Source organism: Odocoileus virginianus, chromosome 20 (assembly GCF_023699985.2).
Source record: "Odocoileus virginianus isolate 20LAN1187 ecotype Illinois chromosome 20, Ovbor_1.2, whole genome shotgun sequence".
Taxonomy (NCBI): Eukaryota; Metazoa; Chordata; class Mammalia; order Artiodactyla; family Cervidae; genus Odocoileus; species Odocoileus virginianus.
Window position 1 is genome coordinate 52,019,554 of NC_069693.1, and position 16,981 is coordinate 52,036,534.

The 16,981-nt window shown below is 47.7% G+C and overlaps 1 protein-coding gene and 1 long non-coding RNA gene across 2 annotated transcripts in view; one reads left to right on the forward strand and one right to left on the reverse strand.

Moving 5' to 3' along the window:
- Window positions 1–16,981, forward strand: part of LOC110143931 (polycystin-1-like protein 2) — a 106,035-nt gene that overhangs the window by 69,241 nt on the left and 19,813 nt on the right. Inside the window, exons 25-33 of the mRNA XM_070451499.1 lie at window positions 1,178–1,279; window positions 3,893–4,071; window positions 6,046–6,192; window positions 8,425–8,624; window positions 9,309–9,526; window positions 10,364–10,580; window positions 13,424–13,652; window positions 14,851–15,055; window positions 16,240–16,336. Coding sequence (XP_070307600.1) covers window positions 1,178–1,279; window positions 3,893–4,071; window positions 6,046–6,192; window positions 8,425–8,624; window positions 9,309–9,526; window positions 10,364–10,580; window positions 13,424–13,652; window positions 14,851–15,055; window positions 16,240–16,336 — 1,594 coding nt within the window. The remainder of the gene's footprint in view (window positions 1–1,177; window positions 1,280–3,892; window positions 4,072–6,045; window positions 6,193–8,424; window positions 8,625–9,308; window positions 9,527–10,363; window positions 10,581–13,423; window positions 13,653–14,850; window positions 15,056–16,239; window positions 16,337–16,981) is intronic.
- LOC110143936 (uncharacterized) overlaps window positions 10,397–16,981 on the reverse strand; it is a 45,293-nt gene continuing 38,708 nt past the window's right edge. The window contains exon 5 of the long non-coding RNA XR_002315746.2: window positions 10,397–10,485. This is a non-coding gene — a long non-coding RNA (uncharacterized lncRNA). The remainder of the gene's footprint in view (window positions 10,486–16,981) is intronic.

Sequence of the window (16,981 nt, forward strand, 5' to 3'; positions counted from 1 at the left end):
TCATTTTACAGAGGAAGCAAGAGAGGGGCAGAGAGGGCAATTATCTAGTCCAAAGCCACCTTCCAGGAGCCAGAATTCAAACCCAGATCTGCCTGATAAGTCAGGTCTGAGGGTAAAAACGAGATCAAGCAATAACCAATTGTGACAACAAAGTTCTGATTCTTTTTCTGATACATGCATCACATCTGACCCATAGGAGCCTTCAATACACACTCACAAGTTAGTGAGCACATAAATGAATTTAAGAATGCATTGAACCTTTCAACATTGCCTACCCTCCCTACATACAGCAACACCTCTCAGGATGTGAATGGTATGAAACCTAAAAAGATAATAGTTTCCCAATTTATACTGTTGTATTTGATTTGCCCAAAGGGTTTAACACTAATATTTTAAGTCCCTCAGCTGTAGGTTGGTTCCTGGGGAGCAGACCAGATGGAGTTGAATATGCAGGGTGTTTATCAAGAAGTGCTTGGGATCAGCCCCCGGGCAGGGAAGGAAGAAGGTAGGATGGGTAGGGGGAGAAGTCAAGTTGGGATGCAGCCTATTGACAGTTGATTGACCCCTTGAGGAGCTCTGAAATTGTCCTGAACTATGCTGAGAAGCCCAGGTCTTGATCTTTGGCAATGCACCAATCTGTCCTTAGATACTGGCTCCCCTAGGAGGTGCATGACTTTGACAGAGATGACTTGCATCCCTGACAACACCACCTTGGCAACTGAGCAAACAGCCCTCCACTGACAATAGATCTGGGCAGCTCATCACTGCCCAGCCCTCTGTAGCCTCTGACCAACTCCAGCTATTTATTTTTTGCTAAAACAACATTCATTCATTTTCAATTCCCTTAGAGGCACAATCTGGTTACCAATGTTATGAGAAGTCATTTATGAACAGAGTTTGTATTTACCAGCTCAAACATCAAACATTCTCAGCTTAATATCAAGTTCATTTCCAATTTGACTACTTTGGGTCATATTTAATAATGAGTGTATATTTTTTATTTTAAAACTTTTGGTTTTCACTTGAAACCCTGCTTTTATAAAGAACAGTTCTTATCTGATGCAATGACTCAATAGCAGACATAATTGTCCTTCCCCCCTTTAATTGTCATGAATGCCCAACTCACTCCCGGCTACATGTGTGGTGGATGATCCCACAATGCCATCCTTCTATCCAGGTAAAGGTCACAGTGCTGGAGGACAACGACCCCTTTGCTCAGTACCACTACCTGGTGACAGTCTACACCGGACACCGGAGGGGGGCAGCCACTTCCTCAAAGGTACTTGACTCACAAGACCCCTTGGTCAGTTAGCATGTACCACCCAGCAAAGTGCTTGCCAGTTGGTTGTTGAGTTACTTTAGCACACTGGATTTCATTGTGGGTTTTTTTTAAACTAGACAAAAATAATACCCTAAGCCCTAATACTTAACAAGATAAAGGAGGAGGGGATTAAGGGAGATCTGGGGTCTGGTGCTGCTTCTCTGGTGGCTCAGTTGGTAAAGAATCTGCCTGCCGATGTAGTAGACGCGAGAGATGTGGGTTCAGTCCCTGGGCTGGGAAGATCCCCTGGAGAAGGAAATGGCAACCCATTCCAGCATTCTTGCCTGGGAAATCCCGTGGACAAAGGAGTCTGGCAGGCTATAGTCCATGGGGTTTCAAGAGTTGGACACTACTTAGAGACTAAGCTACCACCATCACTTTACCCACTGGTCTTCTCATTTAACCCTACTAAAGGATAATTCAAACAGCTAGTTACCTGCACTCAAACATGCTCACATATGCAGAACAGTCATTAGACTGCTAGCAATGGATAAAGGGGAAAAAAGAATTTTTTGGAGAAAGGGGAGAAAAGAAAGAAACATTGGCAACCATTTGAAAAAGAACCTCGAATTATATTTTTGAGGAAAACATATTAGCTGGCATCCAGCTAAGAGGTCAGGTTGTCCTTGAGAGGCTGCCTAAAGGTAGTGAAGCCATGATTTCATCTGTCTATGGATTCTCCAAAACCCTTAACAGTTTAGTTGTGGAGCACACAGCAGGTTGTTTCTGCCACGGGTCAGCATCCTTAGCTAAGTCCGCCCTGCATCACGTCTCTCATCAGGATGTACCATCCCTCACAGCAGCCTCCAAGCTTCCTTTGCTGAAACTGTGCTCCACAGAACATAGTTTGAGAACCATGGATATTGTGTGTACTGTGCTGAAGAAAGCTCTGCTGATTTGGGTTTTTTAAAAAAAATATTTATTTATTTATTTGGTTGCATCAGGTCTTAGTTGTAGCTTGCAGGATCTTCCATCTTCACTGCAGCACGAAAACTCTTAGTTGTGGCATTGAAGATTTAGTTCCCTGGCTAGGGATGGAACCCCCTGCATTGAGAGCTCAGAGTCTTAGCCACTGAACCACCAGGGAAGTCCCTCCACTGTTGTTTTAAATGGTGTTAGGCTCCATGAGAGCACGGCATGTGTCCACTTACTTTTTACTTTTTGAGTCTTATTTAAATCTTATTTTTACTTGTGTATATATTTTTATTTGAATTAAATGAATTTTTTAAAATCGCTGCACCTCAGTGCCTCAATCAGCTATCTAACACAGAGTAAGTGCTTAGTAACTATTTGCTGAATAATTGCAGGAATCACTTTCATCCATCTATGAAACACCCACTCCACTTTTGTTTGATACGAGGAACTAACCTTCCTAGGAATGAAAGAGTGAAAGCGTGTGATCCACAGGCCATTTCATGGCTCCCCATTTCACTTTTCGATTGATGTCTGTTAGCTGGGTTCTCCTGGCACAGCAGTTCTCAAATGGTTGGCCCCCAGGGATGGCTGGTAATTTGGAAGTGGTTCTGGTTGTCACAACTTGGGAGAGGAAGAGATGCTACTGGCACCTCATGAGCAGAGGCCAAGGGTGATGCTAACATCCTAGAGCACACAGGAAGGCCCCAGGGCAAGGAATTATCTGACTGAGAGTGTCTACAGTGCAGACTCTGCCTCAGAAGCTGACTCTGAAACAAGGATTCCAGCACAAGTAGTTCGCTTGAGGGGGGATTCCAGGGCACCCCATAGGGGAGCGGGAAGCCAGGCAGGGAAGGAACAAAAAACAGTGTCCACCCTGTGGACAGCTGGAGCCTAATCCCACCGGGGAACCCCAGGAAGCAGTGAGGAATGTGGGCCTCACAGTTATCCCAGCAGAGGCCTGAGTCAACTGCGCTGTGCACCCACCAACCCCACCAGTCATCAGCGGAAAACAGCTTGCAGGGGCCATTAATTCTCTGCTGCCTTCCACCTGCTGCTCTGACAGCCGAGACCCCCCAGGGCAAGAGACGCAGCAGCTGGCAGGGGGACATGGGGACACCACAGTGGTGAGGCTGAGGGACGGACATCAGTGGGGCATAGTAACACCTGCTGTAGTTGGTTTGGGCTCAGGTAATCAGGCATGGCCACCAGCAGCACCTGCAGGGCTTCAGAAAAATACGGGTTCCTGTGTCCAGTATTCTTGTTAGGTCTGGATGGGGCCGGGAATATGTATTTTCAGAGTAATGGGCAGTCATTCATTCCTGCCTCAATAATGGGAACTCTGGGAGCCCTGAGAATATAGTCATTAGGGAGAAAAACCAGTTCCTGTCCTATGGCCCTTTCCAATAAATAGACGGATAGTCTGAAAAGTTAATCAGGAAGCATTTTATGAGTATAGCTCATCTCAAAGATGTGCATACAGATAGTGTCACCCCAAATCTTCATACAACTGAAAAATAACTCAGGCAGGCCCAAGGTGGGAGGAGAGGAGGAGAAAGGGCCAAGCTTTGCTGGTTTTCATTGGTTTTCATGCACCTCCAGCGAAACACGGGCTCAGTTACCACAAAGAGTTAGTCACTACTGGCCTCTGGGTTTCAGGTGACGGTCACCCTGTATGGCCTGGATGGAGAGAGTGAGCCCCACCACCTGTTGGACCCTGACATACCGGTTTTTGAGCGAGGGGGAGTGGATGTCTTCTTGCTCTCCACCCTGTTTCCCCTGGGGGAGCTGAGGAGCCTGCGACTATGGCATGACAACTCAGGGGACCAGCCATCCTGGTGAGTCAGGGGTGGGCAAACCACAGGGACCTACTAAGCGCCAGGTCCAAGGCTGGGCGCTATGCATGTGCTGCCTTGCTGATCCTCATAAGCCTCTGGTAGAAAACATAGACTGGATGGCTATTTCACAGATGAGGAAACCAAGGGTCAGAGAGGCCCATCAGCCCACAGGCCACACATAATGCTCAGTCTCTCATTTAGCTCTCAGTTTCCCCATCTATAAAATGGGGATAGATGCCTAATCTAACGACAAACCCTGCCCAATATGAGGAGAGTAGATGAGACACTGGCTGATTCTCCAGGAGAAGATGTGAGAACGGCTCCACTGCAGAGCACTAAGCTAATTCCTCCTGTGCTTTCCTCACTGAACGCTCATTGACCCTCTGAGACAAACGCTGTTATTATCCTTGTTTTATAAGTGGGTGAATCTAAGCTTGGGAAAGATTAACTGACTTGCTCAAGATCATACAACTGGTAAGCTCAGAGCCAAGACTCCTCCCCATTTTGTCTGAGGCCCAGATGAGTGGCCTCCAGCCTGAACACTCGCCGGTAGCTGGCAGCTTTTGGAAAACACAGCATTTCGACCACTGTCCTTGACTCATCTAAAGGATTAAGACCCTCAGCTGAGGGTTGGTTCCTAGGATGCAGACTCTGAGATGAAGTTGAATATGGAGGCTGTTTACCCAAGGGATGCCTAGGATCAACCCATGGACAGGGAGGGAAGCAAGCAGGATGGGCAGAAGAGCTTTGATGCAGCCCAAAGACAGCTCAGCTGACCACACAGGGAGCTCTGGAACTGTGCTGAGTTGGGCTGAGGTGTCCAGGTCTTGATCACACCCAGGAGCCTCACCCAATGGGCACTGGATGTCAGCCACCTCAGGAGGGTGTGTGACCTCAACAGAGGTGGCTCTTACATGCCTGATGGGGACTATCCTCCATGAAAGGAGAAAATGCATGTCGGGAGATTCTTAGCATAATCCCCACTGTGTAGTAAATGCTCAATAAAGAGTGCCTACTGGGCTTCCCTGGAGACTCAGTGGTAAAGAATCCCCCTGCCAGTGTAGGAGACAGGGGTTTGATCCCTAATCTGGGAAGATCCCACATGTGTCGGAGCAACTAAGCCCATGCACCACAACTTTTGAGCCTGAGCTCTAGATCCCTGGAGCCACAACTACTGAAGGCCAAGTGCCCAAGAACTCATGTTCCACAACAAGAGAAGCCACCACAATGAGAAATCCACTTACTGCAACCAAGAGTAGCCCCCACTTGCTACAACTAGAGAAAAGCCCACACAGCAACAAAGACCCAGCAGAGCCAAAAATAAAAATAAATAAAATTATTTTTAAATAAATAAAACATAAAAGTAGATAATTTTAAAAAAAGGGTGCCTATTGATATCATTAGGCTCATTTCCCTATAAAGCAACAGGGAAAACAGCTGCTGCTGAATCTGACCTCCCAGCAGAGGCAAGATGACTTCATTTCTTCCCTGGGCCTCAAAGATCTAAATCAGATTTGATGATCACCACAGAGCCCTAAGTCCCAGATGGAGGGCAGGCCCATTCTCTGGATGCAGGCCCAGGGGTGGACCAGGTTTGTGAGCTCGAGCCTGCACCTCCCTGGACACATGATCCAAACAACTCGCCTTTCCTGCTTGTATCATGACAGTGACCCGGGGCTTGCTGCCCTACATGAGGGTTCACAGTTTCAGAATGCATGCTCTTGCAGCATACCTATGAAAACTTGGCAGCCTCCAAGCTGGTGGTCTACACTAGCTGAATTCCCTACATGAAGCCAAATTCACCCACTGAGTGGGGCATTTTGATCAAGGCACTAACAGCAATGAAGAAAAATACAGTGTCTTTTTAGTTCTTGTTCTTGGATTCAGGTCTGCAATATATTAACATTATCTTCAAGGGGTCCAAAGACATCTCATCCGCCTAACATTATCCTCAAAACTCTGGATCCCCTCCAGGTATGTAAGCCGTGTGCTGGTGCATGACCTGGCAATGGACCGGAAGTGGTACTTCCTCTGCAACTCATGGCTGTCCATCGATGTCGGAGACTGTGTCCTTGACAAGGTATTTCCGGTGGCCACAGAGGAGGACAGGAAACAATTCAGGTACTGTTCTTTTTTCTTTAAAGCAAATGCTTTTTTACTTTGTTATTTCATCTCTAGAGGAGTTGCATCATAATTCAGTCTCAGCCAAATAAAAGCATGTTTCAGCTTGCATGTCTAGGTAGCTCTGAATGTGTGATATTAATGACTAATCAGGTTTTTTGCTGTGATAGAAGGGCCCTGGAGGGACATGGACCCTTCAAGACAGAATTATCTTCAGGTGGTGATAACAGTTATGGAACAGTTATCCAAATTTCCTTACACACGTCACAGAATAATACTTTTTATATGAGTGAACAGACTGATCTGAATGGCGATTCTACGTCTGGCCACGTGGAGCCTCTTCTTCACACCATTTTACTCTCGATGCATTTTTCAGCGTCTCCCATGCTTTCCTCACTCCCTCCCTTCCCTGTCGTGTGCCCTTCGACATCCGCTCCCAGACACACATAAGCAGACACAAATGTACACCCCTGTGCACCCACCCACACAGGGCACCACATACTGCTGTTTATCTTGTATCTTTTAAAACAGCATGTTATCCTGAATATGTTGCCTTTTTTCTTTTAAAGGACTTTCCTGGTGGCTCAGATGGTAAAGCGTCTGCCTACAATGCAGGAGACCCAGGTTCAATCTCTGGGTCAGGAAGATCTCCTGGAGAAGGAAATGGCAACCCACTCCAGTATTCTTACCTGGAAAATCCCATGGACGGAGGAGCCTGTAGGCTATAGTCTATGGGGTCGCAAAGAGTCAAACACGACTGAGTGACTTCACTTTCACTTTTCACTTTTTTCTTTAATAATATATCACACACATCCTTCTGAGGGTCAAACTTCTGAGTCAAACTTTCCTTATTGGCTGCATGATATTCCACAGAATGGATGACCCACAATTTTCCTACACACGGGCATTCGGTCTACTTCTAGTGTATCTACCGAAAGGCGACATTTCCTCCCAGCTGCCACTGGGAGCAGCTCAGCCTCCAAGGGGGAAGAAGTCTGAACCAGAGAGACTTGGACCCCAACAGAGGCATAAAACAGATGTGGGCACAGGTCATAAAGTCCCACACGCCTGCTAGTGACTCGCTGTGTGACCTTGGATAAGTCACGCACTTCCCCAGGTCTCAGCTTCCACATCTGAAAACTGACCAATCAATGTGCATACCCCACAGGGGGCCCCGGGGCCCATGGAACGATGTGGTAATGTGCTTGGCACACTGTGCGGTTCAGGCTAAGTACTCAGTTCCAGGAGCAGAGCTTATCTCCAACCGCATCAGCACACGTGATGCCGAGAAGCCAGGCAACGAGCTCTCTGACGACAGGAGCTTCTCATCCCTGTGAAACCTGGGGGCCCAGCACACAGCCTGGAACACAGGACTGGGGGCATCAGACATTTGCTGAATAAGACAAATAACATGGACACTGTTGCTGGCAACTGACCTCTCTCTCTTTCTTCACCTTTACTCTGAGTCCAGGGCATCCACACTCCCTCGAGTGACAGTCAAAGTATTGTACAACCCTGGAGGGTGCTGGCACTGACCAATCAGAACAAGCGACAGTAGGAAATCTCTGCTCTGGACACTCTATTAGCAGAACCTGCACCTTTGAAATGCTCCTGAGGTTGAACTACATTCTACTCACAGGGAAATAATACAGATCCTTTACGAGAATGTGATGCCTTTTCTGAGACCCTGTCTCACAATTTTTACTCTCTCAATTCAGTCTGAATCCAAAGCCTGGGATTTTTAACCACTATTCTTTAATGCTCTAATTATAACAAAGCAAATAATATTAAAGAGTTATATTATTATATAAAAATTTTAACAAAAATTATTGCTAACACTGATGAATACTTACCTGTATGTCAGCTACTTTGCCAAATGCTTTTATCACTTTTAATCCTTTCAACAATCCAGTGAAGCACTTTCTGTTATTAACCACCTCCCCGCCATTTTACAGATAAGTAAACTGAGGTACAAAAAGTAAAATAACTTGCCTGAGGTCACAGAGTAGGTAAGAGGCCTGTCCAGGGTTCCAACCACTCTGTCCAGAGTCCCCATCACTAATTCTAAATGATGCTACTATGATGCTGTATTTCTTCTATAACAGAAGAAAACAGATGAAGAATTTAGAAACAAATCCTCCCTCTCAGTCCAGGATTGCTCCAAAAAGACCAGGCTTCTCCCCTATTCCTGCCTCCCTAAACGACTGTCCCTCTCCCTTGGTCTGTCCACAGCCACCTATTTTTCATGAAGACCTCCAAAGGCTTCCAGGATGGCCACATTTGGTGCTCCATCTTCAGCAGCTCAGCTCGGAGCAACTTCACACGTGTCCAGAGGGTGTCCTGCTGTTTCTCACTGCTCCTCTGCACCATGCTGACCAGCATCATGTTCTGGGGTGTCCCCAAGGACCCAGCTGAGCAAAAGATGGACTTGGGTAACTCCCACTCTCAAGGCATGGAGATCAGGGTTACTGGCAGTAGACATGAGTTGTCACTGCCCCAGAAATGCCATGCAATTCTAGAGGTCCCAAGACTACCCTGAAGTTCAATAACTCATTAGAAGGACTCAGAAGTCAGAAATGCCATTATACTCATAATTATTAGAGAAAGGATATAGATCAAAATCAGAGGCATGTGGGGCAGGAACCATGGGAGACTAGGCACTGAGCTTCCAGTGGAGTCTGGATGGCACTCACTCCTCCAGACAATGACATGTGATCACACGTGCAGAGTAATGCCAACCATGGATCCTCTCTTGAGCCTTAGTGTCTAGTTTTTATTGGGGCACGCTAACATAGACATGGCTGACCCTGGATGACTGACCTAAGATTCCAGCTCCTCTAGGCATTGAGGTGATACAGGGCAACCAAGGCCCCCACCATAAATCACATTGTTAGCACAGAGTATACCAGATGGCCCAAGACGCCAGGTAAACAAAGGCATACCCACCATGCAGGACATCCCAAGGGCTTAGTGGTCACTACTCCCCCAGCCCCCAGCCTTGGAGCCATTCAAGGGGCAGACCTCTCTTCAGGCAAGGTTAACCCTTGCTGCACAGCCACATTCTGGGAGGGGTGGAGGGGACTCTCTCCTTGACCCCTGCCCTCCATCTGCCCCAGGTCAAATCGAGTTCACTTGGCAGGAAGTGATGATTGGGCTGGAGAGCTCACTCCTCATGTTCCCCATCAACCTCCTGATCGTTCAGATCTTTCGGAATACCCGTCCTTGGGTAGCCAAGGAGCAGAATGCTGGGAAATGGGACAGGAGACGCCTCAGCCTGGCGCCCTCACCACAGCCCATGGAGGATGGCCTTCTGACGCCTGAAGCAGTGACCAAGGCAGGTCTCAACCCCGGAAGCATAGGGGGACCTCTAGCCTGGGAAGAAGTTGGGGTGGGGACTGGGGTTTGAGGCCTGCAGTCCATGTTGTCTGACAGCATCGGTCACCAAGATTCATCAACTGCACACACATGCACACATACACATATGCAAACATGTGTACATGACATGTAAACATGCGTGCACACACATGCCACATGTACACACATTCACACAAACCATGGATACATTCACAAACATGTATATATGTACACAAAGTACATCTGCACAGTGCACCCATGTACACATGCACACACGTACCCACACGAATGCTTACATACATGCCACATGTACACATTCATACACACCACGCATCTACAACACATACATATATGCAAACAATATGCACACATCACACACATGTACACACATGTGTACAGATGCACATGTTTATACACATGTACTCATGTGCAAGCAAAGACCTACAACATACATTCACACATGCACAGATACCTTTTTTGGGTACCTACTCTGTACAAAATATATACTTTCACTACAGATCACAGGCTAGAAGTACACAGAAAGAATTCCCTCTGTATTCATGCACTCATTAAGCATTTATTGAGCACCTACTATGTGCCACACTTTGAGGAATATAGCCTGAAATATGTCAGTTGGAATCCTAGAAGAGAGATTTTATGCAGGACAAAACAGAAGCTCAAGGTGGTCCAAGGTCATGTCTCAGTAGGCAGACCTGGGATCAGACCCAGAATGTACAGCCCCAGGGTGAGTGCTCTTGATTACTCTGCTATCCCCTTACCTGTAGCTCACATCCTGTTCCCACTGGGTGACTTGCAGGATCTGTGGAGACTTGTCAGCTCCCTGTTCAAAGCTCTGAAGGTGCCACCCCCTCTCTTGGGCTGGGACTCCACAAACTCAATGAACATCAACCAACTGCTGGCCTTGATGGAAGACGTCATCTGTCGACAGAACAAAGCAGGGCAGGTCTTCTCAGACGAAGTCAGCCAGACAGGGGCCTCTTTAACACTCACTCTTGGGTCAGTACAAGTAAAAGGTGAGTCTTCATATTTCTCTGCTTTGAGGGGGCATGTTGGAGCCAGGTGGATGCAGGACTGAGGGTCATGTCTGTATCACTAGGGGCTCAAGAAGTCCTCCCAGGGTCTCCCTCACCAGCCTCCACTCCAACCACTCACCACAGCCTCCCTCTCTGTACTGCAGGCAGCCTGGTCTCCACATAATTCCAAGGTGCCTTCCCATGAAGGCCTGTGCACATTGTTGGTCCTCTGATCTAGAATGTTCTCTCTCCTCTCTTCTCTTGGCTAATACCTACTCAGCCTTTATTCTTGGCTGACCTGTCCTTTCCTCAGAGGAGCAACTCAACCACTCAGCCCACAAGAGGGTCTCCAGCCATGTGCTCTTTAGCCCCTAAGCATCTCCTGCACTGCTTCACATTGCTTGTTGCTGAATCATGAATTACGTGGAGAGCTGCACATGTGTACTGCACAGTATTCTGGTCTGAACTAGTCTGACTCCCCTCTTGCACCTTTCCACCTAGATCACTATCTCCAGTGCTTAGACCAGTTGTCCCATAGGACGTTTCACAGTGACAGGAATGGTCTATGTTTCCATTGACCAATATGGCAGCCACCGGCCACAAGAAGCTATTGGCACACTTGAAACGTGGCCAGTGTGACTAGGGAACTAAATTGGTCTTATTTTAATTTAAATAGTCACACAGGGCAAGAGGCTGCCATATTTGGTGGTGTGGCTTAAGTATGCTGCCATTTTTAACACACAAGGCTGATCAATGTCTTAACCTTCTTTAGAATACAAAAATGGGCTCTATAGATTGGGGAGTTTGAATTCATAACTCTTTGGGCCACTTCTGATACAATGGATTAAATTTTCTGGAGTGAGGCCAGGAATCTGCATTTTTAACCAGTTACTTTGGTGACTGTTATGTGGACTGAATGTTGAGAGCCACCACCATCAAGACAAGGTCCCAGTTCCTTACTGGAGCACTCAAAGCCCACCTGGCCAGGCCTATGCTGACCCCATGGTCAGGCCCATTTTGACCCCTGTGTTCCAGCCACGCTGGAAGATTAGCCCCAGAGAGCTGGGCTCCGGCTGCCTGTGAAGGTCGTCCCCACAGGAGCTCTGCTGATGCCCACACTGGACACTTGGTCCTGTTTGGGGGTCTTTGGGGTTTGGGGGCATAGGCAATCACAGCATGGGCCTTAGAACAAGGGCTCTGGAGTTGGTCAGACCTAGGGCTTTCCCACATGCAAGAGCAGCTGTGCAGCTTTGGACAGCTGGTCAACCTCCCTGAGAAAACCATTTCCTCCCCTGTAAAATGGAAGCATTGATCCAGTCCTCTCCTTGGCTGGTTCTGAGGACTCAGTGAGGTTATTTGACACGTGAACTGCTTAGACCCGAGGCTGACACAGAGCAGGATTCAGTAAGTGGTTATGATTGGGAGTGATGGCATCTTCCGGAAACACTGCCAGAATGCTTGCAACACCAAGGCTGTTGATGCTGGACACTTTAGCTGTGGCATCAGTGAGGGAGGCCCAGGAAGGAGGGGAAGGTAGGAGGCCTGGGATGAGTCAAGGGAGGCAGGGTCCGTGTCGCCATGCCTTTACCCACAGCTAGTCTGCGTTTCTACTTTCTCCACATCACTTATTTTCTCAGTCACTTCTCACTCGTGACTGGAGAGGGGTCCTGGAGCCAGGGTGCTCCATCGTGCCAGCTTCTATATCCAGTTACATGCACCCTTTATGAAAATGAACTCTGGTCCAGACCTGGGCCCTTCTTGCCCAGGAGAAAGCCCTGAGGGTGCCGGTCTCCCATCTCAGGGTCCAGGGACCCAGGCCAGGCTCTACCTGCAGAGGCCAGGCTTCCCTTAGAAGGTATGGGGAAACAGTGGAAAGGGTCAAAAGTGTGTTCTTCTTGCATGGATGTTTTACCTCTGTAATTTAAGACATAAAACACCTTTGCTCTTTTAAACACGTTTTAGGAAATGAAATTTGAAGAAAAGAATTGGAGAAGAACATTCAGAAGTAATCAAGGGAAACTTTTTCACTGGCTGTTTCAGGCTGTTAAGGAATTATTATTATTGTTTTAAAAATTAATAATGACACTGGTTTTGTTTTTAAAAGGAGCCCTTTCCTGATACAGGAGAATATTTAGTGTCAGGACATGAGGCTTGGAATTTAGATGAGATATGACTGGCCATGAGGAGACAATTTTGAGCAATGGGTACAGATTCATCTCATTCTCTTTTCCAATTTAGAATTTTTCATAATAAAAAAACTAAAAACAAAAGATCAAGATTTATACCATCTTTGGCAACAGGCAAACTTGGCTTCAAATTAAAATCTTGTATATATTAAAATATTTGCAGATGACAGAACTCTGTGTCTAGGATTTGCTTTTTATATACTCCAGAAATTAAAAAAAAAAAAAAAAAACATTGTGGGGCAGAGACAAGACTGACAAAATGTGGGTATATGCTGTGGGAGGGCAATAGGTATATTATTCTCATCTCTTCTAAGTGTAAGGAAATTTTGAAAATGCCCTTGGTAAAAGACAAGCAGTGTGTGTGCTCAGTTGCTCAGTCATGTCTGATTCTTTGTGGACCCATGGACATGGACATGGACATGGACCCTGGCATGATCTTCTGTCCATGGGATTTTCGGGCAAGAAAAAGTACATTCAAATCCTAACTGACTGTGTGGGCTGAGTACCCCATCTTTCTGAATCTCAGATTTCTCATGGCCTGGCATATCGAAAGTGCTTGATATAAGAAAATCATCATCAACACTCCTGTTTCTTTTGCAGGCAGTCTACTCTGTCACTCAGCACCAGCTGATGCTCTTTCTCTCCCTTGTCTTCCAGAAAACGTGCAGCGCCTCAGGCCCAAGGTGGGCCCAAGTGAAGGCTGGAAGAACAGTGCCTACCGGCAGTGTCTCTACCTTCAGCTGGAGCACCTGGAGCAAGGGCTGCTGCTGCTGGAGGCCCAGGGCTCCTCCCAGGGTCAGAGCCACACCAGGGCACTAGGGCAGCTGCAGGCCCTGAAGGGCTGTCTGGTGGCCCAGGCTGGCACCCTGCCCCCAGCACACTCCAGGTAACCCACTCCCCTGGTGCTCCCAGCCGAGGGGCCTGCCGGGAGAGCATCTGGGCAACTTCCGAGGGTTATTCATCCAGATCTCCCCAGGAAGCAGCGACTCGGGACTCGTGGGCAAATTCAGGGAAGAGGACTTTGGACAGGGTGATTTTACCAGATGACCGTTGGAGCCCTTTGTATAGCATTTTACAGTTTATAAACATGTTCACATGGGTGTTTCAAGGCTGCATGCTTAGACAAGTCCCTCAACCTCTCTGAGCCATGTTTTCCCTATCTGTAATATGGGAATGATAACACCTATCTCTTGGTCCAGACCTAAAAAGAATTTAAAAGGTCCTGGCCCATAAAGAGCAGTATCACTCAGGACATCTACAAAGAATACAGGCTAGGTGTGGAAGGGCTGGAGACAGAGTCCTCTCCAGAGTCCTCTTGACCTGGCATAGTAAGCATTTGTTTACCAAACATCTGCTTTCATCTCCAGGTGAACTGCCTTCCTCCCCTTTGAGGTCCCAAGCTCCAACCCACTTCTCAGATGCTCACAACCTTCAATTGCCTAACTTGTCCTTGGGTCTTAAATTCTTCTGAAGCCCCATACATATGTAATTAAATTTGATTTTTCTCCTGTTAATCTGTCTCATGTCAATTTAATTTAAACCAGCCAGAAGAATCTAGAAAGGGTAGAAGGAAATTTTCTTTTTTTTCTCCAACAGTAGCACCATAACTGAGTGAGAAAATGACCATTTTTGAGATGTAGTCTGAAATAATTGGTGACAATTTTATATCATGTGTGGAATTTATTTTTAAATATTTCAGGGGGGAAAATGTGGAAATAGATGAAATAAGTGACAAGGAGGTGATGGTTGTTGAAAGTAGTTGATGAGGGTTCCGTCTACTCACTGATTTTTGTATAATGGGGAATTTTCATAATAAAAACAATTATATAGTACCAGCCTTCTAGGCTTGCCATCTGTATAAAGCAGTCTGTATGGGGACTGGCTCCTAGTAAGCATTGAATAAAGATGACCTCAATAGCATACGTGTATGTATATCAGACAGAATACAGAACAGGACAGAGGAGAAAACTGAGGGTCTAAGGGGTCAAGGAGCTTGACCAAGTCACGCAGCTGGTGGAGGTGGAGTAGGAGTTGAACTTGAGCCCAAATGGGGCCACACTGATTATATCCACCCTCTCCTGCAGTTTCTTGCAGGCAAGCAAGCTCCCTCGAGGCCTGCCCTGGTGGTGTGTCCTGGTGGGCTGGCTCCTGGTGGTAGTCACAAGCGGGGTGGCAGCCTTCTTCACCATGCTCTACGGCTTGCACTATGGGCGGACCAGCTCCCTCAAGTGGCTCATCTCCATGGCTGTCTCCTTCGTGGAAAGCGTGTTTGTCACCCAGCCACTGAAGGTCAGGACCTCTGTGGGGCTGCCCTCATGTCCTCCTCCCCTCTGTCCACACTTTCCCTCCTGCCAGCTGCTCCGTCCTCAGGCTTCAGCAGTTCCCTCATCTGTTCATTCACAAACCCAGCTGGAGTGCCACTTCTGGGTGGACCTGGGGCAGGAAGGTAATTACCAGGATAACTCACGCTCCCTCACGGCCAGATGCTGGCATCTCATCATCACTCTCACCCTTGGGAGGGTCCTCACCTCCACTTTACAGGTGGGAAAACCTGAGGTAAAGTGGACATGAGTTTGAGCAAACTCTGGGAGATGGTAAAGGACTGGGAAGCCTGGTGTGCTGCAGTCCACAGGGTCACAAAGAGTCAGACAAGATTCAGAGACTGAACAACAACAACAAAAGAGGATAAGGTCACAAAAAAATCTTGCCCTAGGTCACATGTAAAATAGGAATGATGTATTTCCTCAGGGCTAGGATGTTTTTGATTGTGGCATGTATAATGCCACAAGAACTTTATCTTCAGAAAATAAAAACACCAAGTCATTAGATGTGTCCATGAACTGGAAATACACTCCTATTCTTGAAAATGTAAAATTATGCAAGTGAGCAGTCAGTCACTGAATCTAGCCTGGAAGAAGCCAGGCAGTAGGAATCCTGGCATGGGGTAGGGGGAAGCTATAGAAATGAGGGAACAAAATTTATAGAGACTCTTTCTACCTATGCAGTATTGCGGAATCCTCCTCATCATACACCGCCCCCCGCCACCACCAGCAAACAGCTCCTGACACCTGCCCCAATCCAGTCTGAGAATATTAAGAACAGAGTCCTGAGCCTTATGCTTCTATGCTGTGGGTGCAAAGACAATGTAATGGGAGGAATTACTTCATACAGAAAGGGAGGGACAGACAGAGGGAGGAGGCAGGTGTATATGCTAGGGAGGTGTAAGTCACCAGGCTGAGAGGTAACAGAAAGGCTGAGCAAAAGGAGAGCAGCGGGTGGGAGGGCTCAGGACACGCCAGAAGCAGGGTGAGTTCAAGGATTTGCCTGTCTCAGCCTGGCGGGTGACCAGGCGCACACACACTTCATGACCACGTGCCCTCTCTGCAGAGGCCGGGTTGGTTCCCACCTGGCTGCCCCAGAGCATGACTCCTGTCCCAACTGACAGTTTCCAACACACGGTGGGTGTTTTGCAGGTGCTGGGGTTCGCAGCTTTCTTTGCGCTGGTGTGGAAGCGCGTGGAGGATGAGGAGGAGCCTGTGGCCCCCCTCCCGGGACGTCTCTCTCGTCCAGGTAACGGCTCCCTGGGTGTAGGCAGGGGCTGACGGGGCTAAGAAAGCCCACAGAGCTCAGCCGCTGGGTGGTCCTGGGCTCAGATCTCTGCTTCCCATCAGACTCCACCCTACTGGTGAGGCACCCCCAGACCATCCAGGGACAAGTGCCTCCTCCTCTGTCTCCTGAGCAACCTCATTCCTCCCCTATCCAAGCCTTTCTGACACCCAAGCATGAAGAGGCACCGTGGGGTCCATGTTCGGCAGGGGCCATCATCCTCTGTGTAATAGCAAGCAAGCATTCCTCTCCAGGGTTCATGTCATTAGAAAACCAAACTACAAGTTGTGGGGGTGAGGGGTAAGAATGAGGGGTAAGAGAGTTGTAATTAGGGTTCTCAGACAAGGGTCTGCAAACAACAGCCAGGGGCCCAAATCCAGCCCAGCGCCTGCTTTTGTAAAGCATTTTAGTGGAACACAGCCATGCTGCCTCTGGTCAGAGGAGCCCATGACCAGACCTCTTCCCCCCAACCTGACCTCTCACCTTTCCAGCCAAAACTCCTGAGGGTGCGTTCAATAAGAGAATTACAAAACACACACAGGCAAACAGAACAGAATCAACACTCTCACAGTCTATGCAGAGATTCCGACTCTCAAGGGAAAACGGGAG